Source organism: Anser cygnoides, chromosome 1 (genome assembly GCF_040182565.1).
Source record: "Anser cygnoides isolate HZ-2024a breed goose chromosome 1, Taihu_goose_T2T_genome, whole genome shotgun sequence".
NCBI classification, from domain to species: domain Eukaryota; kingdom Metazoa; phylum Chordata; class Aves; order Anseriformes; family Anatidae; genus Anser; species Anser cygnoides.
This window is the reverse complement of record NC_089873.1, coordinates 193,197,673-193,224,275: the sequence shown is the minus strand read 5'-3', so window position 1 is coordinate 193,224,275 and position 26,603 is coordinate 193,197,673. Positions and strand designations below refer to the sequence as shown.

General features: G+C 44.0%; 1 protein-coding gene and 1 long non-coding RNA gene across 2 annotated transcripts in view; one reads left to right on the top strand and one right to left on the bottom strand.

The window, feature by feature from the left end:
* Positions 1-22,138, bottom strand: part of XPO4 (exportin 4) — an 81,708-nt gene extending 59,570 nt beyond the window's left edge. Inside the window, exon 1 of the mRNA XM_066989773.1 lies at positions 21,999-22,138. Within this exon, the coding sequence (XP_066845874.1) occupies positions 21,999-22,079 (81 nt within the window). The 5' untranslated portion in view covers positions 22,080-22,138. The remainder of the gene's footprint in view (positions 1-21,998) is intronic.
* A 132-nt stretch (positions 22,139-22,270) lies between these two features.
* Positions 22,271-26,147, top strand: LOC136789607 (uncharacterized). Its single transcript, XR_010828374.1, has 3 exons — positions 22,271-22,409; positions 22,608-24,901; positions 25,120-26,147. It is a non-coding gene; the product is annotated as an uncharacterized lncRNA (long non-coding RNA).
* Positions 26,148-26,603: the final 456 nt, after the last annotated feature.

Here is a 26,603-nt window from a genome sequence, read left to right as displayed (position 1 = left end):
CTTGTTAAATATCAAAAGCAAGTATCACTTGGTAAAACTACCTGTTCTTTCTTAGTCACAGCTTCTTCTATACCACTGTGTATTCACATTGTGTGCTCATAAGTGTGACCATTAAGACATCAGGCAGAAAGCAAATAACTTTGTGTTCTGAATGATGCTTTAGAAGATTGTCAACCCAATCCTTTTTTTCCCAAACCAAAAATATCATTGCACATCAGTTATGTTGTCAACATGCAAACAGTCACAGAAACAAAGTTCTATTTTTTCTTTAGCTCTTTCTTTTTTTAAAAAAAGACTTGAATGTCTAATAAAGTCGAGGGATTAAGAATCTTGACTATGGATATGCTTTAAAATCACATATTGGCAGTAACATACTACCCTCTAGTGTTTAACATTAAAGTTGACATCTTAAAGATGGAGCAAGGGCTCAGATTCTGGAGGTCAGCTCATTTGGGGATGGCCGCACTGGTCCCCCAGTGGCCTTGTATCACGGGCACCTTGGCTGTCCAGATGACTCCTGCTTCTCCACTACTGCTGGAAGCCAGCTCCACATTGCTTCTCTAAGTGAAAGTCACCTACAAATAAAGCATGAAACCACACAGGACCCTGGATTACCATGAGGTGGGATGGAGCACCGATGACAGTGCTAACAGTCTGCAGAGCAGACTTGCCACACTGAGCAATCCTGAGACCCCCACCAGCTCACGAGGTAAGAACAACCCTGCAGACAACACCAGCTGTTCACAAAGCCACGCTGTTCTTCCCCTTTGCCATTAGTATTCTCCAACATTGGATATTTGGGATTTATCTCAACAAGTACATAGCAAAAAAATACTCTTACAGGGAACTGATATCACAAGGCAGTGTAAGCTGAACTGATACACCTCTAAGAAAGGAACACGCGCAGGTAGAAAGACTAAGGCTCTATTGATGGAAAGAATCTGGGGATGTTGGTCAATACTCGTCTCACCATGAGCTGGCAGTGAGCCCAGGTGGCCAAGAAGGCCAACAGCATCCTGGCTTGTATCAGAAATAGTGTAGCCAGCAGGACCAGGGAGATGATCGTCCCCCTGTACTCTGCTCTGGTGATGCCGCACCTCGAGTGCTGTGTTCAGTTTTGGGCCCCTCACTACAAAAGGACATCGAGGCCTTGGAGATGTCCAGAGAAGGGCTACGAAGCTGGTGAAGGGCCTGGAGCACAAGTCTTGTGAGGATCAGCTGAGGGAACTGGGAGTGTTTAGTCTGGAGAAGAGGAGGCTCAGGGAAGACCTTATTGTTCCTCAGAGCTACCTGAAAGGGAAGTGTGGGGAGCTGGGGGTCAGCCTCTTCTCACAGATAACTAGTGATAGGACTAGAGGGAATGGCCTCAAGTTATGCCAGGGGAGGTTTAGGTTGGAAATGAGGAGACATTTCCTCTCAGAAAGAGCAGTCAGACATTGGGATGGGTTGCCCAGGGAAGTGGTGGAGTCACCGTCCCTGGGGGTGTTCAAGGAAAGGTTGGACGTGGTGCTCAGGGACATGGTTTAGTGGGTGACATTGGCGGTTCAGGGACAGTTGGACCAGATGATTTTGTAGGTCTTTCCCAACCTTAATGACTCTACGAGCATGGCCTTGCATAAAAAGTATAAAGCCAGGTTGAGATGTTAGAGTACGTTACTGAACTTTAGCTGAACTTCTAAACTCCCCATCTGAGTCTTATCCCCGGCAATCCAAGGATCATACATGAGCTGCATTTTTTGATCTGTACCTGCTGCTCCTGGAATAAAAGCATGAACACCTTAGCATAAAGACCAGGGTATTAAATTTAAGATTAATATTTTCCAGTAAATACATTCAATCTGATTTTATTATTTCATCCTTGACAAAACACAGAAAATGGAAGATTCAAACATGAGCTAGTAAATCCACAGATTAAAACTGATGCTCCTCAATCATTTTCTCAATAATCTGACCAAATGAAGCAAAGGAAAGCAGACTGCTGATCATCTGATTAAGTGGATCCTAATGAGCAGCTGTGCCCCTTCTTACACATCATTTTTTTTTTCCCCACTGAAGAATAAATGCCCTGTACTTTCACAAGCCCGTGCTCTGCTTAAAAAAGAAAAGCCTCACATAATTAAGGCACGTGCTGCTTGCACGATAAAACCCAAACTCTGCTGCATACATCGCATCCAGCCGTCACCAGGAGCTGTCCCCATCCGAGGTGGTTTCTGCAGTCAGAGCGGCAGTGCTTCTCTGGGCAGGCTCCAACTACATTCAGTGCCACAGGCCCTGCTGAGCTGAACGCTAGGTAAGTATTTGGAGCACGTTATCAAGAGCCCAGGGATGAAAACACAGCCACAGCCTGACACGCACCTCAGTCTGTGCTGTTGCATATAAACCCAAATGCAAAACACAGCCCCCACTTCTCCCCTTTGTGTGGGTGAGCATTTGTGCAAACACACAGATGGCCAGACCAAGGAAGTGGTCATGAAAAAGCATCCCAAAGGCAGGCTTATTTTTTGCACCTGGATCAGTCCTCCAGCCTGGTTCACCGTAAGACAGCACAGCACAGGATGTGTGTCATAGGGTGCTTTTTTTCAGCACCATTTACCATTTAGAGTACATTTAATCTACGGCCTCTGAACGTCATGGGAATCCTCTGAAGGCTCAAGAAATACACAACTTTGGTCAATGAAGTTTCATGAGAACTAAGAATGAAGCTTCCCAAAGACAAGTGACTTACTTCTAGTAACCCTCTGCCACCAAAAGGAGAAGTCTCACTCCCTTTCTTGCTCTCACCCACATGGCCCCGTCACCTCCTTGCACTATCCCTTATATTACCTAGCCTGCCCACCCCAAAAAAGTGACACTGCCCTTTCAGCACTACTGATCTTGCAGATCAGCTCTGCAATCTTGTGAAACCTTACTAATTACAGCAACATCAGAAGAAATCCTTTGGGTGCAAGTGACAAAATCTGGAGTCATTTATACGCACATTCTTAGAGCAAGAAAAGCAAATCAGGGCTATTTGTTGTCAATTTTGCATTAACAAAGTTTGAGTTTCTCATGCAAAGTTTATCTGTTTCCAGTGTTCTGTAATACTTAAGGACAGACCTCTTTTAGGAAGATCAGCAGTAAATTGCTGCACAACTGTAAAAAAGAAATAATTAAAGCTGTTTTATGGGAAATAGTCCCTTATGCTTACAGTAACTAGAAAAAAGCTCTTATTTCACATTACTTTAACTCTTCTGGCTTTCTGAAGTATGATTACAGAAGACCTGTGGCACTTTGGGAAGGCATAAGGCACATCATATTCCTGTATTAATTAAAATAGTAATAATTATATATTATGAACTCACACTCTCAAAACTGTCATGATTAGAGAAGTGCTACAGGCAAGCTTTGGACTATAAAGTGCAGCCACCAGAGGGAGCTTAAAGCTCACAGTCTTCTGTCTTCACAGTACTCAATATCAGTTATTGGTAAATTGAAAGTACTTTAAAGTCCAGCTAATTTAAGGCTTTAAAGAAAAACCCAGCACATGCATATTCTGTGCACAAATTTCACGTTACAAGACCACTGGCTTAAGTGAGCCTGACACAACAGTGTTGGAAACATACCCCAGCCTACCTGCTGTGCTTGGAAGATCTCCCAGAATACCTACACGTTCATGATCTTATTTCAAATTGCAGAGAAGAGTTTGAAGGAGACAATCAAGCTTAGAGGGAATTAAGAATTGGAATGGTAACGATCGGGTTCCTTTGGCATGCTGAAACTACTGCCAGTCATACCATTTCCCTTTCTGTACTACCTGATATTATTGCTAACAACTATTTGCAAATTTTGTCTTATAAGTTACCTATACAAAGTTCTCCAGGACAAGGATGTTTTTCAGCACAGCAAGATATGAGGTATCACCCCATAAGCAGACAGCTCCTAGGTAACACAGCATTGCAAATAAAATTACTTCCTTTCAGCTACCAGCACTGTCTGGATGCAGAACAGGAACAGCAACAGCAGCGTTTGCTGATCAACTCCAGCAGGACCACGGACTCCAGTGACCGTTATCCACACAAGAAGGAAAGAAAGGCTGAAAAAAGGCAACACTAGTCTGGCAGACAAACACCTTCAAGGCTGCTACACTTATCTGCAAGCCTGGACAGCTAGTAAGAAAGAAAATAATGTGACCAGTTCTATTTAAGTATGCAACAAAAACAAAAATTGCAACAAAGCCAGTAAGCATGTTAGAAGACACAAATCCTGCACGTGTTCAGGGAAATCCCATACTTTTTCTGCAGTTGTGAAAAATCTTGCCTGCCATTTTTTTCTGCTCAATGAAGAAGCACAGGAAAGATGCGGTCTTTGCTTTCTCTTTGCAACTCCTCTGAGACACCACAGATAACAGCAATGACTCTCCTCAAGTCACCAGCAGTAAATGGGACAGTGAAAAAAGTCCTTCTGAGGAAAGCAGAAACACTAACTTCGGGAGAAAACAGAGTCAAAAGTAGAAAACTCCTTTTTTGACTCAGAGTCAAAAAAAAAAAAAGGAAGGAGATGGAGACTGATATTCCCCATGTTATGTTAAACGTATGGTTGAATCCTCAGCATCTTTCTAATATTTTGGGATACAGACTGATGCAATTTGAAGGAATGTGTTGGCACAGATCATAGGTACACACATTTTTCTGGTGTAGTGTTAAGTATGCTTCAAATTTCATTAAACACACAGGGAATGACTATAGCTCTTTCTGTATATAAAGATCAGTTCTGACAGGAACAAGTCCCTCCATTTGCATTTCAAACAACCAAGCCCAAAAGTTAGGCAGTGATCTTCAGTGGTTAAGAGAGAAATTAGCTCCTTATAAAATATATGCTTCATTAGACTCTTAATAGTTTCCTTTAACAGACATGCCAACCTTCAATTGATCTTGCACTTTCTGTACGTAAAAATCAATAAAATCATCACGCTTTTCAGGAAATACCCTATCCCATTTTACATGCAAGGAGAAATGCTTTGGAAGGTCAGGAACTGCCGCCGTGAAGCTAATCCCAAGTCAGGTTTTTCCTTCCGTGATTTCCTGAATCCTAACCAACTCCTCCATCAAAACGCTGTGCTCTATTAGAGCAGATGCTTCACAAGGAACTAAACACAACTTCCGTGCAATTGCCTTTTCATTCCAGTGTGGAACTGGATAAAAAATGAAGTTGGATTCAGGTTTCTGCCAGAAACAGAGGTTCCATCCCAATGAGCTCCAGTTCAGCATACCCCCTTAAATCCCCTCTCTCACACTTTCTTACCTGTGTGAGCACATTATGAGAAACCCCACTGTGGACAGAGCTTCAGCACCTCTCCCCCTACCAACAAAATAAGGGGAGCCCCAGCACTGCTCATAACAAAGCTCTACTTCTGGCAACCTTAGCATTAGCAACCTGCTGATGTGAAAAACGCAGGAGCCAGGAACAGAACAAATTAATCATACTGAATTGTTCCAAAGTGCACTTGGATCCTCAAGAATACAGACAGCACTGGTAGGCTTTTAGCCAGATTTCCCATTCCTTCATCCCTTCATCTTGTACTATGTGAGTATAAAGAAGAGCACCTGACACAGCAGCACCACTTAATTCCGTAATTTTGTATATTGCCACTTACTTTTTCGTCACCAAATAATCCCTGTCTTTGTTTCTTCCTTAGAAATCTGTGTTACGTAACTTTAATTATATTTTTTTTCCTGCTCTTCCTTTGATGGTACACCATAAATTTAAATGACATATTATTCACCGATGCCGTGAAAAAGGGCAGCACAATTGGGAAGGAATAAAAGGGCTACAAATTTAGCATACGCTACCTAGGCAGAAAGTGATTAATGCAAACAAATATTAAAAATAAAGTATTAATTCACAGTACACTCAAAATAGGACAGTAAAAGCTATGTGAAAGGGTTAGATCAAACGTCATTTGGAAAACAAACATGACTAGGAAACACCTGGTGAAGGTACATGTGGGAAAAAAGGGGGTAAAAATAAATGTTTGGGGGTTTTGTTTTGTTTTAAATAGAAGTAGTAGTTAGATGCAGATAGAGGATGTAAAGTTACACATATGTATTCCGATCCACATGCTCAGTACAAGCGTTTCCTACCTCAATAACATACCTTTTAAAAAATATAACTGAAGTTGTCATTGACAGAAAGTGCCAAGCAATGAAGGCGATGAAGACATGAGAATGATAGTGAATGGGTTTCAAATGTCAGACGCAATCTTTGTAAGCCATTTGAAGTTGTATCTGCTTTTTCAGCCCCTTCCACTTTTGAAAACAGTCTTTGCTTTAAAAAGAAAGTATCAAATCTCCCAGCCCGCCTATTATAGGCGGGCAGTTTCATTTTGAACATCTACTATACAAAATATCACATTTATAAGTGACATTGTTTTCTTGAAGGTTTTAGGTGTCAGAGTCTATTACTTCTGGACAGGGACAGTATCTTACAATTAAAAATGTCTAACATTCAAGTGACAATGTTATCATTAAAAATCAGTAACTGAAGAGCTTTTCATTCAAGTATTATTGAGTTAACCAGTTTACGCTTATCTCTGCATTATACTCTTGCTAAAAAGCAAAAAAAAACCACCACCACCCACAATCTCATATAAACATAATTAAGAATCAGATGAACAACATTTATTCCTTGCAGACAGAAAAGTTTGCTAGAGACAAATTCTGCTTTTTCACAGACTTCTGCTGTGGCACGACAGCACAGGATACAGCCAAATTGAGCATCCTTCTGCAATTACCCAGAGGGAAATCGGCAAATTAGCATGGCTTAAAGAACAATCATGTACTCCTCCAGACTCTGCTGCTTTTTAAGAGAACACAGAAAAAGTGCACTGGAGTGTTTTAAGCTGACACCCACAGTATTCCCACCTACAAGAAATGTCTCCTGTGAACAGCACAGCCTAAACACTAGTAGCATTATGAAAAGGCAAATATGCCTACTGAGAGAATTTTCTTGGATTTAGAACAGATCAAATTGCTTGTACCTGCTACTATTAAAGCCAAGAAGAATCTGTCTTGCCAAAGGCAATGTTTATGTCTGCAAGTAAAGTACATCACAAACTCAACAAGGGTAGAAATAAAAAAAACCTCGAGATTTCTACTGAAAGCGTGACTTCATAAAACTCACCCCAAACTTCCCAAAGTGAGCTTCCCTAGATACGTAGGAGAATCTTGCCTTCTCTGTAGTCAAGAGGGAAAATAAAACTGTTCCCTAACTGCAGTCTGTGGGCCACTATCAGCTGATGAAAAACCAATTAAACATGTTAGCTGTTCCTCAAAAATGGTGTCTAGACTCTGCTACAGGGAGTCTGGAAGCCTCAAAAAGACAAAAAACGGAATCTGTGCCGATACACGAGGACAAGCAAAAGGCACCACAGACAGCAGTGTCACCACTGGGTCTGGACCTCGCTGACAGCCACCACTAGGCAAGACGTGCTTCGAGAAGCAGGGAGGGAAGGGAGCCCAGATGGCTCGCCAACACGTCAGGCAGGCAAGGAAGCCAAGCAACAGTGAGGCATATGCAAAGTAAAAAGATCATGAGTAAACCCGAGAAGCATGTGCAGGGGAACACCATGTGATAGTGATAACGTAGTTGCGAGTATGGGCAAAAATAGGAGAAAGAGGAAAATCAAACACAAGGGCAAGCAGTATTTTTAACTAGCGCACTTACTGTATTAAGAAAAGCTAAATATATTACTCCACCCATGTAAACGATCATTATAGTGGAGCCAGACCTAAGTCATGAAGTTTTACAATGCACTTCTAAAATGCTCAAAACCTCCCAAAAGAAAGACTTCTGTCTTAAAACAGACAAAAACCCTTAGAGAATTACTTACCAGTGCAATCCTTCTACATAAGCGAGTAAATTATACAGAAGAATGGGATTCCCAGAATAAGGAGATTCCAAGTTTAACTCTACTGAAGTCAAGGACAGCAACATGCCCCAAGACTGCGTTACACTACCTTCTGTGGAGTCAAGCCACAAAACTCCATCCCTGTTTTGCTAGTAACCCTTTTCTTGTGTTTTACATAGGCTGTAAGAAAAAAAAAAAAAAAACACAGCATATTCAATAACCATCATTTGCCTTAGGAAAACATGGAATCAGAGAGCTCAAATACAGGAGCCAGACCCAGACAGCTGGACGGGTGGCAGCACTCTTCTTCACAGCCTTTCACCCTGTGTTTCTAGGGGACACTGACACCTAACCGCGCGGGAATATCACATCCACTCGTGAAACAGACCCCACCAGACAATGATTCAGGCTATGCAAGGTTGCTCTTCAGCATTCAGCAACTGATTCCCAAGTGGATGAGATGTTCTTCCCTCAGGCACCAGGCCAGAATGCAGTTTAGACAACCAGCATTGATAGCTTCTTTTGCTGCCCACCTTCAGATCTGGCATTACATGAAAGTGAGAGCCCTGAGTAATAGCTAAGTTACTACAGAAAACCTAGCTAGCATAATAAACAACTTAAACTATGTTCCAATTCCTTCTTTTGCACTTGCTTCCTGGGGTAATCATTGAAATTTCAACACGAACTCATTTTTCAAATTAAAAGATACCTAAGATTGGTAAGAAAGATGAAATAGATAGTTTCTGGCCAGACCTGCAATAAAGACAACATAGCGAGATTTAAAACTTTTCTGAATAAAAACTTAGTTTGATTAAAAAAAAAAATATTTCCCCAAATTCATTATCCGATGAATTATTTAAAACCCAGAGTGCCCAGTATTTCTCAGTTTATATTTGGAACAATGCGTGACTGCTCAAGGAATTACCTCCTACACATCTGCTCACTCACATCTTGCTTTCATGCAAACTTAACAATAGGATTATTTTTATTTCCTATCATTTTGTTTTGTATTTTGGAGCTTAAGTACTTAATACAATCTTTTGCAAGCAAACCAGAAGATAAATTGTGGTTTGTGATAAGATCTATTCTCAGTTTTGAAACAGTCTTATATAACACACTATACCCATTAATTGAAGGGAGAGCCAAAGTAAATCACTGCCATCAGTATCAAAATGTCTGCTGAGATGAAACTTCCTCTCCAAGATAAGCAATGAAAACTAGAGATATTACTCCTCCAGTAACAATTTGACCCTCAAATGTATGTTATTACATGCTCTCCACTGAAATAAGCATTCATTTACCTGCACAACACACTACACGTATGTTATTTGTAGTAACCAGCCTGCAGAGGCAACTGTCCTCATAAGGACACAGCTTCCACTGTCCATGCCTGTTTTTCAGCATCAAAACAGGTACCCAAGACCTGCTGCTCGAAGATGAGTGAGTAGGACTTGGAAGGCTGAAGGGAGGAAGGTAGAGCAGTGTCTTTGTTAGAAGAGGCACAACCACAGAGAACCAAGAGGAAAGAATACAAGCTGATGAAGGTATAGCCCTCAAGTAGATGTGGTAGGATGTTGACAAATGGATGCCTGCAGCTGGTCTAAATATCCATATGCGTTGTTCATCCGCTATCATCGCTGGCTGCTGTCAGTCTCCTCACAGTATTATTGGGCACTTTCTCCTTCCTGGCTATTGTGCACACTACTCAACAAGAAAATTCACAAATTCAACTAAACTAACAGTATGTTAGCTCGCATGAACCTACTCTAAGTAGGTTAGGTGAACAGGATCAGCTCAGACTCCATCTACCCTGTGGAGGATTGCTCCCACAGAATTTCAAAGAATGATCAAATTCTGCATGGGAAAGTTCTGTACATCCCAAGAGTTATTATTTGAAACTTGTCAGTGTCGGACCAAACTCACACGGCCCCATATAAAGTTATCACAATAGCAGCACGCACAGAGTTAGAACAGATCTTACACTTCAATCAAGATCTAGTTTTCTTTTTAAATCTAAATGCTTTCTTTATAATCCCTAGGACAAGAAAATGTTTGAATTTCATTCCAAGAAAATTCAGTGTAAACTTTAACAGACTTTTCTTCTTAACTTCAGAGAAGTCTTAACTTCACTAAATTTAATCAGTGAAAGCCTGGATACAGCATGACAAAACAGTGAAGAAATAAGATTCAAAAAACTGTGCCCTTTACACGTATGTTACTGTTTCCTCCATAACTGCAGTTACAACATTGGTTTAAGCACACTGATAACAGATAAAGCTGAGAAATGTCCTACAATATACACCTAACTTATGGTAGTCTGGCTCGAGCAGCCGCAGGATGAATGCTGACACAAGGTCACAGCTCATTCTTAAATAAAGCCTTATTTCCTAATCTCCACATTCACTGTTCTAAAGTTTCAAAGCACAAGCAAGGTCTGGCAGGCAGTTCTGTTTAGCAAAGTAATCTCTAAAATGTCTGGTGGATGCTGATGGATAAATCCACACAGAGTTCCTGAAGTCAGCAAGACTCTTCAAAGCAACAAGATGTCAATCCCTGCAGACCTGAGAAAGTTCTGCCAGCACAGAGTAAGTGCAACTCAAAAAGGACAAAGATAAAAACATAACTACACCAAATAGTTAAGGAAAACATCATTGTTCCAAATTGCTTTAAACCATTTCGTGTTAACAGGGAGAATCAGTTAGCTTTGACTACATCAGGAATGAAACGTCATACTGCAGTAGGACAGGAACCCTGTCCCCTGGAGCTGGAGAGAACTTTGCCTCTGCATCTGGCAGCATGGGGAAGAGAAGGGTTGATGGCAATGGACCCAGCTTTTCCCTCAGCTCCTACCAACTACAGGTACTTCTCTGTTTCTCCTGCAGGGAGGCATGAAAGATAAATGGGTCCCAACTTAAGGCCTTGTGTCTGTTATCCTACAGGGTGGGAAGGAGAAGAATCTCACCATCCCCTATCCCCATGGCAGGTCATTCTCCAGCAGGATTAGATTAGCTGACAACCAGGATAGGAAGCTGATACATCCACAGCCCCTAAAATCATAGCTGCACCTTGATGATAAGATTCAAGTAGCTCACCTCTTAATTGCCCATTACTGTACCTCTGAGACAGTATAGGTATGGCTTACTACCAGAGTCAGGACTGTAACACTGTATTTCAAAACAAAGTTTTAAGTCAAGAACCACTGTTGCGACCCCTCCTCTACTATACACCACATCATAATAATGCTGGCAATGGCCCTATTCATTCCCCAAAGCCCAAAAGTTGAGATGTAGATGATGTACAGCCTTTTTATTAGGCTCACTGTACATCAAATAATATCAAGCACCTGCCCTCCTACCACAAGAGAAACTTTAATCTTATTATCCCTATCTGAAAAAGTGTTTTGTGGTATCTATTTTTTTCCTTTGCCCAATTTCCAATCATATTTGCTGAAACTACAGCTATAACCACCCATTTTGCAAGGGTAGCATTATTTTTACTCACGTAGCCTTCTACAGTAAGCACCTGCAGATGGAGCACGGCATCACAGAGGTAAGAGCCACTGCCCTAGGGCTAAGAAGACAAGTTCACAAAAACTTGATAGGGACCAGAATAGCAGTCATATCTCTGCAGCATCATCTGCAAAAGCCACTCACGGTGCCTTCACGGCTCATGCATTAAAACTTAAGGACAAACACAATACTCAATTCTATCTACCTCATGCTAATTTCTGACTAGATTCTCCAAATGGAAAAACAAAGAAAACAGGTCGAAAAGCAATCAGAGAGGACAGCACACAGGTATTGGCGTTGCAGTAAACCCTGCTGAAGCCAGGTCAAACACTGACAGACCTGTCCAGCCACGAGGCCACTGCTCTGGGCAAGGGCGGCGAGGCGCAGGCTGGAGGCCTCATGGCAGGAGGAGCAGCAGGCCCGGGCTGGGGCACCCACAGTGCTAAAACACACCACTGCCCACACCCGGTGGGAAGTCGTCATTCTGTGAAAGAAACCGAGACAATGACGCATTTTTTGCGTCTTAAAGTTGAGGCTCTGCCTCTCATCAGAAGCGTTTCCTCCCACCACTAATGAGGAAAGGCAGGCCCACACGTCCGCCAGCTGCCCAGCTCCAAACCTCAGGTTTTAGCACTTCCTCCTCCAGCAACCTTGCTGAAATTTCAAAACCATTTCATTCCGGCACAGTTATTTTGAAGGAGTTAATTAAAAGTGAGACGAAAAATTTTGAGTTTTCAAAGTACCTCCAAATTTGACAAGGAAAACTCCTCTGGCTTAGTGTATTTTCCAAATGGCACGGCCTGAAATACCACGTGTTTTTACTTGGCTTTACTAAAAGCTTTTAAACTGTTATTAACGGAAGCTTACAAACAGACACAGGTAAAATACACAATACCTGAATCAGAAATGTAACTACAGAAACATGAAATCAGGGTTTAGCCAAAAAAAAAAAAAAAAAAGGCAGCAGAATATAGGCCCAAGGAGGAAGCTCACCACCGGAGCCAGCCCGGAGGGTAAGGAAGCACAGAGAAATGGTGAAACTACAGAGGATTTTGTAAAGCAACCAATTTCTGTCACTCCAAAGCAGGAAAAAATCTGGGCTTCCCCTAGACACTTCAAAAAAAAAAAAAAGCTCCTTAACATTTCTTCCACTACTAGGAAATAGCAAGAAAAATATCTATTACTGTACATAATTTAGAAGATGGGATCGCATTTATTTTTTTAAACTAATTTTTTCTGCTCTTACAGATACAGCTTGAACCATGTGTTACCAGTGTCGTTACATCTCTGTATTCAAGCTCCACCAAACATACGGACAGGCAGTCACACAGTACGTATCTTGAGATTTTCTAAAAAACACTTCTTTTATGAAGAATATACTTTTTCACATGCACAGATTCTGGGATTTTGTTTTGTTCAGAAGAGGCAACTTTAAAGATTCCCTTAAAGTTAAGTGCCTGAGTTCATTCCAAGAAGCCTGAGTAATTCAGCTAAATTTCGAGCTTTGAACAGTCGCAGGACTCCACATATTTACTGAAAAATGATTGCGAAGAAAACGTAGTTGTCATTACATATTTTATCCTTATTGCTCTTAAGGAGAATATTATTGTAATATGAACATGAGACTAGCTCCAGAAAAAATACTATCGTTTCTCTTTATTATTAGAATGTAATATTTATATATTCCCCACTAAACAATTCATTATCCTGAAGCTACCCAACATCTGGTCTTAATAGCACTTAAGACAACCTCACAAAGTAACAGCTTTGCAGCTAAACCTCCCTAAATCCTCAGGAAGAAGCATGTTTGTTTTTTGGGGTTGGGCTTTGTTGTTGTGAGAGGTAAGGAAAGCACTATTGATGTTTTCTTCATCAGAAAAAGAGGCACGTGTATGTTTTCCTAACTTCTTAATACATTTTTTCTATGACAATACAAGACTTTAGCCATCTCGGAAGCTACCAAAAAAGTGTGGTTGATAGAGCAGTAGTCAAATAACAGCAACTAAAAGCCAACGTTATTAGCAAAGCAAATAGTATATGTCAGTGGCTGAAGAGATGACAAAGAATAGTTAAGACCTTAAAGGGGGGGGAAAAATGTACGATCAGTGCAGAAAGTGTCAAAAGCTCTGTGTACATAAAAATCAGCGTCAATTTTAAAACGTAAGGCTTTTCAGTCACAGCTTAAACACACAAATGCAGCTTTAAGGCATCTAGTATCAAGCCAGCATCTGACACAAGAAGGGTCCAGAGAGGACCCCCAACTGATGACATTTGTCCCCACATCACCAACACGGGCAGCTTCCCCCTGTCCCCAGCCTGGCTGCGTGGCAGGGCAACTTTTTTTGTGTTGCCACATGACAAAAAAGTGGCATTTCTGCAGTAACGGGTCAACGAGTGCGTGGCAGAGCCAATGTGGTTTGTGCCTGTACAACTGTTTCCGCTGTTGTGCTAGCTTTGATACTGTTTGTATATAATCGTTAATGCCACAATCAACAATAGTTGGAATATTATTCTTATAAAAGCATGGTATAACGGTATTTTTTGTGTTGGTTGTCATCTGCTTGAACCACTGATCTCTGTGCACCAGCCTCAGGAGTACCCCCAACCGCTGGATCCTCAGACTCTGCATTACCAATGCTGCAACCTGCTTTGTGAATTCCGCAAGTTGCCTCTGCCCTCCTTTACCTGGAAAATCCCATCAGATGGCTTATTTACTTGGGATGTGAAATAGCCAAGTTCAAGCTCCTTCCAAAGCAGCCTGAAAAAAATAGTGAACGTGCCTCAACCACCCCTTGTTGTTTTAAAAGCTACCCAGCTACCCATTTCTGAACAGGAATATACCACCCATGCTAATATAGCCCTAATGCCATACTACAACAAGCCCCCAAAACATCAACAGCCCAAACATTAACAACCCGCTTACCAGAGAAAGAAAATACTTCAGTGAAGTACATGAAATACAAATTCCATGCAATTTTTCTGTATCTCTTCCCATTAACAGATACGGAAACCCATCTATGAAGGATGCCAGTATTATCCTTCCCCTTCATTAGATGGATCGTGCAGACAGGATCCTGGTCTACATTACCAGGAGTGAAGAGGTGCTGCCTTTGCAGAGCTTCCAGGCTGCAGTGCCAGGAGAGGGAATGCAGCGCTGGAGACCTTCTTCCTCTCTTTCCAGCCACGTTACCTCCTCTCCACCCCTAGTCACACATTATTAATATTATCTCGTGCTAGCTTTGGCAACTGGCAGGTCCTTCTGTAAGCCAGTCCAGCTCACTGAAGTAGCAGATAACCAAGCCAGCAAAAAGACGAGTAATGGTTTTCCTCAGCCATTTGCTGTTAGACTGGTTTAGGTTTCTCTGAAAACACAGCCAACACCTGCATCACACTTACAAGCCCAGGGCTGCAGATGTTCTTCACCTTGGCCAAGCCCTTTGAAATCCCAGGGACCCCTGTCAAGAACTGACAGATTCCATGGCAAAACACCATAATGCACTTCACTGATTCCACAGTCGCAAATAAATTACAAAAGTCCTTGTGATAAGGTGTGTTTTCAACACCACAAGTTGTGTCTCTACCGTTTTGCACAGCTGCACGAAACAGCTGGACTGCAGGAGGATAAATACTGAACGTCGTAGCTTCAACACAAACCAGGATACATCCCTAGCCTTTCTGCACGTTCACTTTCACAGTTCTGCAAATGTTGAAGCCAGTAGGCACCACTAAAAAGCTTCTCTGTTATAGAGTAACATGAACAATAAATTTTCATTCATAGCTCCTATATTAAGCCAAATAACTTTAAATGTATTTTCCATTAAAAAAAAAGAATAAAATGAAATCAGTCCTGATCTGAAGGTAAAAGAGAAGTATATCTGCTACTTCCTAAGTGGATTAACAGCACAATTTGACCAAAGTTTCTTTTGGGAGCACAGACATCCTTTTTCATCTCAGTCAAGGTAGTACAATTGTTCAAAATGCAACACAGTGAAAATAATTTCAGTTAATTTTTTTTTTTCTCCCTGCATCCACTTCCCAACCCAGCCACCCAGACTGGCATACTACAGCTCAGCGTCTGGGCAGAGCCAAGGGCAGCACTGAACAACCACCACTCACCGCTAAGCCTCAGAGACGGGAAGATTTGGGGGGTTCCTTTTTGGGAGGTGGGGATGGGAAAGAAGGCTATTTTAAATGTATCCTCCTGCCAGCCTTCCCCCATTTCTTACACTCCCAACAACTACTCCACGCTCACCAGGGTGGTTTATACAGACTTTAAAGGAATGGAAAAAGACCTGAAGGTTGACTGTATCAATGTCTCCTGCTCAGATATGACAGCCTCCCTTCCAAACATCTCCCAGCACGTGTGTTTTTATGTCACTCACACACCCCACTAGGCACCAGAATTGCTCCAAATTTTACTGCTTTCCCTATATCACGGTCACTGCCCCAGCCCAGGTTATCTGTTCCACTTCCTTTTGTTCTGGGGAAACCAAGGAAGCCCAGAAAGCAGGAAACATACATACAAGGAATACATTTGCCCTTGGTAAAATGGAAGACGTGACCATCTTAATCCCAAATCCCAACCTTACACCAAGCCAGGACACAGAAGTGGAAGAAACGCTCCTAGGTATACCTGATCTAGACAGACTTTTTAGTACCAAAACAATGCCAGAAATTCACAGAAAGGAGTGTATCACTTGGCTGCTTGTGACAGCACCAGCTCAACTTAATAATCAGGAGAACTTCTTCCACCCCTCCATATGGAAAGCCATTAATTAACTAATGAACACAGATTATCGTACCAACAGTAAGGCTCTTAGGAAGCAGGTTAAAGGGAAGAAAACAGTAGGTAGTGCCGGAAGAAGAATTATCCAGATGGAGTTATCAACTAATGAAGCTCCCCGACGGACGATTCTAGAAGCAGACACACGGTATTTTCATTAAGAACTCAGAATAAAGTATAGAAACATGCTAAGGCAACAATGACACGTGCAACGAGTGAGAAACAACGCTGGTTGAAAAGATGAATATTCCCTCTGTGAAACAATCAGAAAAAAACAAACCCTACGTGTCAAGAGTCCCGTTTTGCTAGATGCTACGTTTGCTTTTTAAAGATATCAGAAGCTGCAGCAATCTTCACATTCCTGTTGTCACCTCCTCACCCTCGGCACCGTCTGCTTTGGGTACACGCTGTGCATGCTTGCTCCCAGCTCCCAGGTGAAAGTTTCATTAGCATGCCGTGCACTGCGTGTACTTATTCCCAAACTGTAACCTGAACTGCGTGCCTGTAAAACACACCAACCATACCAGTTCTTAAGCAAAAGGCGGAACAACTATACATACACAATGAGGGACTCTTGCATTACTGAGTACCACTCCAGAAAAAGATCTGGACTGCTCGAGCATAGTCCTCTGAGAACATCACCTTGATGCTCTGAAGTAACATAGAAAAGCATAACGTTAAGTACTGCTAGGAAAGGAATACAGAAGCATACCAAAAATTTACAGCCATCTAAACTCCTCATGTTCCCACATCACAAAAGAATGCAGTTCTGGTTGGTCCATCTCAAAAACTCTGCAGAGGAATACAGGGATGATCAGCTGTACGGGACATCTCCTATTTGAAAAGCTGACCAGGTATAAAAGATGACAAGAGGGTGCGGTATGACAGGCAGCTATAAAAATCAAAGTGTACAGTAGAAGAAAACCCAGCACGATGACTTGCTATTTCTCATAATTCAATAATGAATGAAACGATCAAACAGCAGGCTTCTCTCAAGTAACAGAATGTTTTCTTTTGTTCTTTCCCCAAAAAAACTCCTGTTCAACTCATTACTACTAAACAAATATAATATAAAAAACTAAGAAAAGCAAACATATACATTTATTCCAGAAACAACTAGATATGAGGGGAAGAAAATTTCATCAATAATCATTAAGCAACAACGCTACCTGGAGCTCTTCAAAATACTAATTCAAATATGGTAAAGCACATACCAGCGAAAAGATTATCTCTATTTTTTGAGGCCCTTCTTCTAAGCCAGCAGCTAGAAACCACTGCTGGAAACAGAACTGAGCTAGGCAGATGTTTAGTCTAATCCAGCCATAATATTATGGCACACGTCCAGCTTGTTTTGTTAGGTGATGACCTGGAAGACTTCAACAAGTCTCAGCATTGAAGTGATTCATTTGCCTGGATTTCTTCCAACAGGTAACCTGCCATAAGAAAATGAGAGCTAGTACATCTCTTCCTTTCATCCTTACCATTATTCAAGCATCACGACCTGAAGAACTGCCCCACAAAGAAGACAGGCCGCAACGAGAAACTGAACTTAGAAAATGGAGGATTGCCATGGTCCAAACTCCAAGGAAGACAGGTCCAAAGAAAATCCCATACAAATTGTCAGGGTAGATGATACAAACAATTTGTTCTTAGGTTTTAAGAATACTAATGTGCTCCCTTATGCTGTTACTCTACAAGCTTATTGAAACATCTGAAAGACAAGTTCATTTCACCACAGTTAGACTACCCAACTTTAACCTCGGATGGGCAAGACGTATCACAAACTAAGAAATACCCCAAGAAAAAAGAAATTCCCCTCCACCATCACCCCCAAAAACAGACCACAGTGAGAACAGAACATTTAAAAACTTGTAAATAAGGGAATTATTTTGTAAAAGCCTTCACTCAGACATTCTTGAACCTGCCCATTAATGCAACCCAGAACATACCACACAGAATAGCTTAGGATGACAGGAACCTCTGAATGCCACTCAGCTCGAACAGCTGCCAAAAAGAGAACTTGATTCAAAGTTAGATCAGGTCGCTCATGGTCTCATTCAGTAAAGTTTTAGATTTCTCCAAAGATGGGAGATTCCACAGCCTCTCCAGGCAGCCTGTTCCACTGCCTCCACCAACCATACTTACTAGGGAAGTTTTCTCCTCCTATCCAGCTGGAATTTCCCTTTCTGAAACTTGTAACCTCGTATCTTTTCACCGTGTGCCTTGCATTTCTAATACCCAGACGGTCTGACTTGGCAAATAAATTTTACACTGAAGGTGTGTGATACAATTGTGCCAATCTGACGGCTCATCAGTGCTAATGAGGCACACTGGCCCTGCACACGTCCAGCAATCTAATTTCAGCCCCCTCCTTGTGCTAGCTTTGCAACTTAAATGGCTGCACAGATCATCAATTCATCTTGCTAACCTGACAGAAATCCATTCCCTTGTTTAATTCTTATGTCCTCTTTGCAATATTAATATGTTCAGCACAGGTCACAAGGGAGAAAGTGAAGCTGCAGGTAGGAACAGAGCATCCCGTTTTGGAGGGGGCCAGGGAACAAGCTGTAGCCTGTGAATGTAGATTTAGGTGACACAGAACATCATATGCTAAAAAAGCGTCAATCGGCTTTAATAAACCGCCAACAATAAAATTCTTATGCACACTTCCAACTTCATGCTCTCACCTATGGGATGAAGCTTACATTTCTTTCCTTAATGCAGCCTGCCCTCCTAATCCACAAAGAGAGCAATTAAAACAGTGCTCAACTGACATTAATTATATTCAGCATTAATTACCACCTGAGCTAAACACAACATAAGAGAAAGGAAACATACGTTACAGCTCAGGGATGCCACCCTGTTTGGAAATGGAGCAGCATTGTACTCACTTCATTTCACACGGATTCTGGTGTGCACAGTCTTCACCGAGCCAGAGTCACACAGGTCAAAGGTACAGAGCAGCCCGTGGCACTGAACTACAGCACGGCATTTTGGGTTTAAGCTACAAGGCATTGTGGGAAACTTACATTAAGCACACAGGTTGGAAAGGAATCAAGTGGAAAAAAAAAAAAGTGTGTACTTTTTAGTATAGCAAATACTCTTATACACACCAAAGAAAACTGCCAAAGGACCAGCATTCAAAGTCCTATTTGGCAGCTAATGACAACTTCAACTTCATCTAACTACTCTCTAACTGATACTGAATTTCAACCATTTTCCAAACCGTACCTTTTGAACACGGGCTGCCTAGAGCCCCTTGAAAAGCATTATTGTAATAAAGGACAAGCATTTTTACACAGCTGTAAGAGAAACCTGGTGAGAGAACAGATTGAAATCTCTCCATTTTTCACACACTGCATGCCATGATTCATAAAGATCAGCAATTTGTGAGCTCAGAATAAACTTCTCTCATATCTGACACATAAAAAGTAGTTTTCTAAAGGAAAACTCAACTAACCCAGAGCAATAAAAAAAAAGAATTATGAAAATACTTATCAAAGATTTAGAGAGCTCAAGGTGATCCATACTTACCCTATAGGAAAGTTAATTAAACATTCTTTTTTTATTATTATTAGCATGTCTGAATTCCTCTAGTCGATTCTCCTCCCCCACGGTTCTGTATTTCAGCTTGAAAACAAGACAAACACCACGTAAACTGCCACCGCTCCCTGCTCCATCCTCAGAAACTTTGCACCACCTTTGATGCCTCCTTCCCAGCTGAATTTTGCATGGACTGCCAGTGTCATCTGCCTCAGGTAAGGAGAGCAAACCATCTGGCTTCCCTGAATCCCCCCACCACTTGCTGCCCGGTTAAAACCTGCTGCCATCTGTCAGACCATTCACAGCTCATTTTTCAGGTACAGCTCCACTTCAACGCGCCAGCCTCTGCTGACCTCCATTACCAGCACCAGGTTCACCACCCTCCTCTCCCAGGTCCTCGGATTTTTACATAAATAATTAATCCTATCAGTTCGTTTGATCAGTTCGTGCCTCCCAGCTGCCACACATAATTACTCATTGCCCCCAGCTCCAAACAGACCTTTTACAAGATTTTACCAAACGGTATAGGAAATTTAAATGAAGATTATCACTGCCCAGGTGCGATCCTGCAACAGGATTTTGCTCTCATTTGTCCACAGTTGAAGAACAGGCACAGGGTGTTTGACCCTTTCAGGGCTGGGGGTCCCATATCTACCTTCGTACAGCCGCACGCCAGGCTAGCTGAACTCCTCTCCGCTGTCACCCCAAAAACCTGGCGGTTCTTGGGACGTGAGGCACAGGGCAGAAACCGTAAGCGGTTCCCACAGCCCTCATAGCCAGCCTGCCATAAAGCCTGATTGGGTTCCTTAGCCTCAGAGACAGCTTCCAGAAACCTCTCTGCTCCTCAGGAACAGGGATCTAACTCTTGCCAGTTCAGGGATGTCTACAGGACTTCCAAGAGCAGCTCTGAAGGAAAAAAAGAAACAACAACAAACAAACAAGCAGCAGCTCATGCCTGCAACAAGTCTTTTTTCATACTGATAGTGGCTGGAGGGAGAGAGGAAGGTAGAAATATCAGCAAAGATCCTAACAGCCACGTGTTTGCCGACTTGATAGAGTTTAACCAGCAAGTTTAGCACCTATTCTTCAACAGAAGCATCAACGCTGCCGTAAAAGGCTGGCATCTTTTCACTGCATTGACATTTCCGATTACTTTATCTCCACATTAATAGGCATTTTCCTCTCTGTGGTAGCCAGGCTAGGGAAACTGCCACCACGAGCAGCGTTAAGTTTCCCAGCACGGATGCACAATGCTGGAGATGCCACTCCACGTGCTTGATACCAAAACCTACCCAACTCGGGGCTTCCTTCCACAGCCAAGTTCTGTGTCATACTAATACTTGCTACGTATTTCCTCTACACAGTCAAGCACTTCGGGTAATTACAGCAACTGCGTTATTTAAAAGAAAACAAGATGCAGAGACTATGAGGCTGTCTAACGACCTGTGCAGCTCAGTTTTGCAAAGGAACGCATGAACCAAAAGCAAAGCAAAGCTTAAAACGTATCACTGTGTGCATGCCTTGAAAAGTTTTGTTGGTGGTGGGTTTTTTTTTTCCTAAAAGGATTAGTGCTTGTTGGTATCTTACTTTCTCATTTGGAAAGATATTCAACATTTTCCAGGCTGATTTCAGATGGAGAACACAGGTGTATTTCGATGAGGATACCCAGGGCTGAAGCTTTGCTCTGCCGGCTCCAGCCAGACACTTACCGCACGGGCTCTGCACGCTGTCCAGCTGTCGATACAGGACAAACCTCCCCAGTTCTCGCTTGGTTCACTTCAAACCCCTTCAGTACCCACAACCTGCTAACTCTCCCTCCGTCGGGCCCACATTTCGGTACGATACACTCCAGTTTCGCGGGGAGCCGTGTCAGCTAGGCATTTCTGGAAGACCTGCACGTCCTCCCTGCCAACCCCGCTGCCCAGCACGCTGCTCTCCGCTCAGAGGAGCCCAAAAACTTTCACGAGGACCCCCGGCGATGCTCGGCGGGCGGCCGCTTGCCCCCAGCTCCTCACTACACGTGCTTTCCCCCCCGGCCAGCCCTGAGCGGAGCCGCCAGGACGGGGGCGCGGAGACCCCCCGGACACCATCCTCGTCCTGAGCGGGGGGGGGGGCTCCGCGTTGCTCCAGCAAAGAGAAAACTCTGGAAAAGAAAAGCGGGGGGAGGCTGCGGGGCGAGGGGGCGTCGAGGGGACGGGGGGGAAGGAGGGGAGAAGAGGGGAAGGAGAGGGGGAGAGGAGGAGGGAAGGGGGGAAGGCGCGGGCCCCGCCGCCCTCACCATCAGCACTTTGGCCGCGTTCTCCAGCTGGGCGATCACCTCGGGGGCCCCCCCCGCTGCCGCCGCCGCCGCCGCCATCATGGTCTCCGTTCAATGACGCGCCATGCGCTGCATTGTGGGTCGAGGCGGCCGCACAGCCAATCCCGCCCGCGGCCCCGGCGCCCGGCCCGAGCGGCGGAGCCGCCGCCGCAGGCAGCGCGACGGCCGCGGGCAGCCCCACCGCCAGCAGCGGGCACCGAGCGGCCCCGCCGCACGCAGCGCCCACCGCCCGCCGCCCACCGCCCGGCCCTGCGCGCCCGCCTCCGGGGCGGGCCCCGCGGGGGAGCCGGGGAGGAGCCGCCGCCGCCGCTGCTGCCGCTGCTGGTGGTGGTGGTGTGTGGGGACCCGGGTTCGAGGCTGCCCCCCGCCGCTGTACGGTTAGGGCAGGTTGTAAAGTGAGGGGAAAGGTGGGGGGTGGTCCGGACAGAGTTGGCTCGGGGGTTGGAGGTGGGTTGGGGAGCAGAGTGGGGCTGAGGGGGGTGCTGGAGGGGTGCTTGGTGGGTAGATGTAAGGAGCAGGGGGAGCCACGTGTGCCACCAGAACCCACGCTGGTGTTTCTCTTTGGTGTAGGAGTTTGATTAAATACAGAATCACAAAGTGGCCGAGGTTGGAAGGGACCTCTGGAGATCATCCAGGCCAACCTCCTGTCGAGCAGGATCACCTACAGCACGTTGCGCAGGATGGCATCCAGGCGGGGTTTGAATATCTCCAGAGAAGGAGACTCCACAACCTCGCTGGGCAACCTGTCCCAGTGCTCTGTCACCTCACGGTACAGAAGTGTCCTCTCATATTGAGCCGGAACCTCCTGGGCTTCAGTTTGTGAAATACTGTCACTGCACCTAGATTGCACTCTGGAGCATGCAAGCTTTGATACCTTCAGATAAGCTTAAATCAGAAGACCTGCCCTGAGCATTGAGTGCACTGGGCCAACTGGAGCTCCTGCGGTATGTCCCTCGTGGGCCAGACACATAACAGCACCCACTGTTCGGCACACAGACCCTCCCTAGCCACCCCACTCCGGCCACAGTGCAGTGTCTGCAGCCCTGGTCCTCACAGCTCCGCTGTGCTGAAGATTTTGGGGTTTGGAAGGTATCACTGGGACCTGGTAGTGTGAAATGAGTGTAAATGTCCAGCGTTTGCATGCAAGGGATGCAGGATAATAATGGAAGGAAGAAGAATGCATCAAGGAAATAGGATGACAGGAAGAAATACGACTTATTGAATAGAAGAATGAAAGGTGTCGGTATTTTTCCCGCAAGAAAGGGCAGCTTTCAAGGCTCAAGAGGACACGGCAATGCTTACTACTCAACAAGATTAGAAATACCAGTCAAACTATGTGAAAGCTTGGTTTTGTGGTTTGTCGAGAATGTAATGTAATTGTAAATGTAAATGTAAAATATTAAACGTATTTCAGGGTGCTGTTCTATCCTAATTTCACTGCTGAAGAGTGTGGGGAGCTCAGCAGGGCTGCACTAGGGGAGAGAGAGAGGTATAAGGAAAATGGAACCAGCAGTCAGAGATGGAGGAGGTCAAAGGTAGTGAGAGTGTGACAACACACTTAGGTCCTGAAGTGTGTTTATTGGGCAAACTGCAATATGCAATGAGTCTAAAGAATGGTAAAATGAGCTAAGGAACTAGAAATGTGCATACAAAGCAGTAATGTCAAAAAAAATGATCACTGGAAAAGCTGTTTTAAGGAATTCTGGGTTCAGTAAGGCACTACTTCAGTTGAGTATTTGTAACTTGTATCCAAAATGAGATTCTTCCACAACTTCTGCAGCCTGCTTAAAGGTCCTCCATTCTCCTGTGGATTCATGCGTTCAGCAGCACACTCAAATAGCCATGGGATCAATAGAAACAGCATTGTATTGTTCAGGTTGGGAACACTCAGAAAGTCTCCACACCAAGCTTCTGCTCAACAGACCACGTTGCTGAGGGCTTGGCCAGCTGGGTCTTGAAAACCTCCAAGAACGGAGAGTGCATGCCCCATCTGGGCAGTCTGTGCCAGTACTTGATGGTTGCTGCAATGAAGCTTTTTCCCCTTAAATCAGAACCTCCCTGTATGACTATTGCCTTTCAGCCAGCTGCCGTGCACCTCAGTAAGGAGTTTTGCTCCATCTTCATGATAATCTCAGGTACTAGAAGGAAGCTCTTGGGTTCCCCTGCAGGACTTCTGACTGAATGTGGTTCTCTCAGCCTCTCCTCACAGGGCGCATGCTCCCAGCCCCTCGCCATCTTGGTTGCTCTCAGCTGCACTCTGCAATTTGTCAACATCTTTTTTGCACTGGGGGGACAACGTGGGAGGTAGTTTTTCAACATGAGCTAACAAGCACTGAGTGAAGAGGACTAATAAGTCTGTTGATCTACTGGCTTCATGCCTGTAAAAATAACCTATTGTGTCTTTACGGAGGTAGCCTTACTCACTGCTGTGGTGTGCTGCTTGCTTTATGTTTTAGCTTGGTTTCTGCCAGGGCCAAGCAGATTGCACGACTGGTTGCCCTGACAGCCTCACCAGAGACTTTAGCATGTGCAATGCTGCAGGTTTACCTGTGCCCAGTGCTGTCTCCCATCTTTGTTCATTAATTGGCCTTCCTAGGTGGACCTGTGCAATATGTAGCCTTGTCTCTGGCCCCTTCTCCTGCATGGACCTTGTCTCTGTATCCTGCTGTTCCTGACTAGACTTTCTGGCAGAACCCTGGACCTGCCTGGCTATCTCACCTTGTGCTTGGACTGTCAACAACAGCATCACCAGCCCAGTCCTGCCCAAATCCTGAGGGCACTGCCCTGGTGAGCTGCCCTCACAGAGCAGCCCTGCTCTTCTTGGCCATGATACAGTACACCAGGGCCTCCAGAGTCCTCTTTCGGTGAGTCCCCGGCGTGCACTGCCGCAGTGGTTATTCCATCTCAGGTACAGCACTTTGCTTCGCATCTTAGGGCCCCATCCACTGGTTCCTTGCATGGGCATAGTGGTTTGGTCTTCCCCTTCTCCTCCTGCAGTTTTTTTTTTCTCTATCTGAGCATACTTCGAAGGCAATATGTTAATTAAATCCTCTGATTTTTAATTATTTATTTATTTTTACAGATGTATACAATGTGTGCAGCAAAAAAACCTTGCATTTTACTATATTGTCATCAAGTGCATCTTGCCCATATTTCCAGTGGAAAGACTGAGTGGAGTAATCTGCATTAAAAACAAACATGTTCCAGTGGTCACATTTTGTCTCAGCTGCATTACAATCTCAATGTTCTCTTGGCTGGTCTTAGAAAAGCTGATTGTCCATTTATCTTGTCAGAAGGAATGCTGAAGCTATTTCTGCTGTTGGCTAAAAAAGATGCATCAAATTCTTCCTTAACACTTCCCTCTTTTGTGGTGTTAATATTCTTAAAATAGTTCAAAGCTTTTAGACTCACAGCCAGGCCAGAAAGGGTGTTGCTGGTAATGGAGCCTGTGCTTTTTGCTTTAGCAGTTTGTTCTCTGTCTTGCTTTCTTTCACAGCTGAAAACATCCAACTTGTGCTGGTTTTAGTCAAAGATTAAAATGTTGAGACAAATGAGCCAATAAAATAGTTGTTTATTATTATTATATAATATATGTTGATCAGACATTAATATGTACACACACGGTAACACGAAGAAAGATCACAGAATCACAGGATGGCTGAGGTTGGACATCTGGAGGCCACTTGGTGGAGGCCATCTGGAGGCCCCCCAAGCAGGGACACCCAGAGCAGGCTGCCCAGGACCACGTCCAGGCGGCTTTTGGAGATCCCCAAGGAGGAGACCCCACAGCCTCTCTGGGCAGCCTGTGCCAGGGCTCCGTCACCCGCCCAGCACAGAAGTGCTGCCTGGTGCTCAGAGGGAGCCTCCTGGGTGCCCGGCTGTGCCCATGGCCTCCTGTCCTGGCACTGGGCACCGCTGAGCAGAGCCTGGCTCCGTCCTCTCTGCACCCTCTCTTCAGGGATTTTATAGACATTGACAAGATTTCCCCTGTTGTACAGATACGATTTGTTTATTTGAGACCATCTGAGAAAGTCTACGGTGAAGAAATAGAAGTGACTGAGCACTAAGTTGGATGAGACAAGGAAGCAAAACTCAGTAGGGAGGTGAATCACTGGTATGAAAGAGCAATAACAATTGCAAGCTTGCAAGAGGCAAGCTTGGGAGGCATTTATCTTTCATTTCTGGTTGGGTTGAAGCTTTTGAAACCATCCTCCCCTATCACGTTGTGTATCTTATTTCCTACTCTTGAAACTCTAGTATTCCTAAGACTGTTTCCTTCCCATTTCCCAAATGTATTCAAGCAATCTCTTCCTATATAGCCTGTGCTTATTTTTCAGTGGACGTCATTTCTCTGGCCAGGATGTCTCGTTTGCTTGCTTTCCTAGGCAACTTTCCTCTAACTTCAATGGTCAAATTTCTGAAACAAGTCCTGTAATAAATACTGCAAATAAGCTGCAAATACATTCTGCAGTAAATTCCAGCAATATCTTCTGGCTTATTGCTGTCTTTTCACCAGCAACTGTCAGAAATCTGCTCAGAGTGGTGGCTCCAGCCAGTGCTACCTGT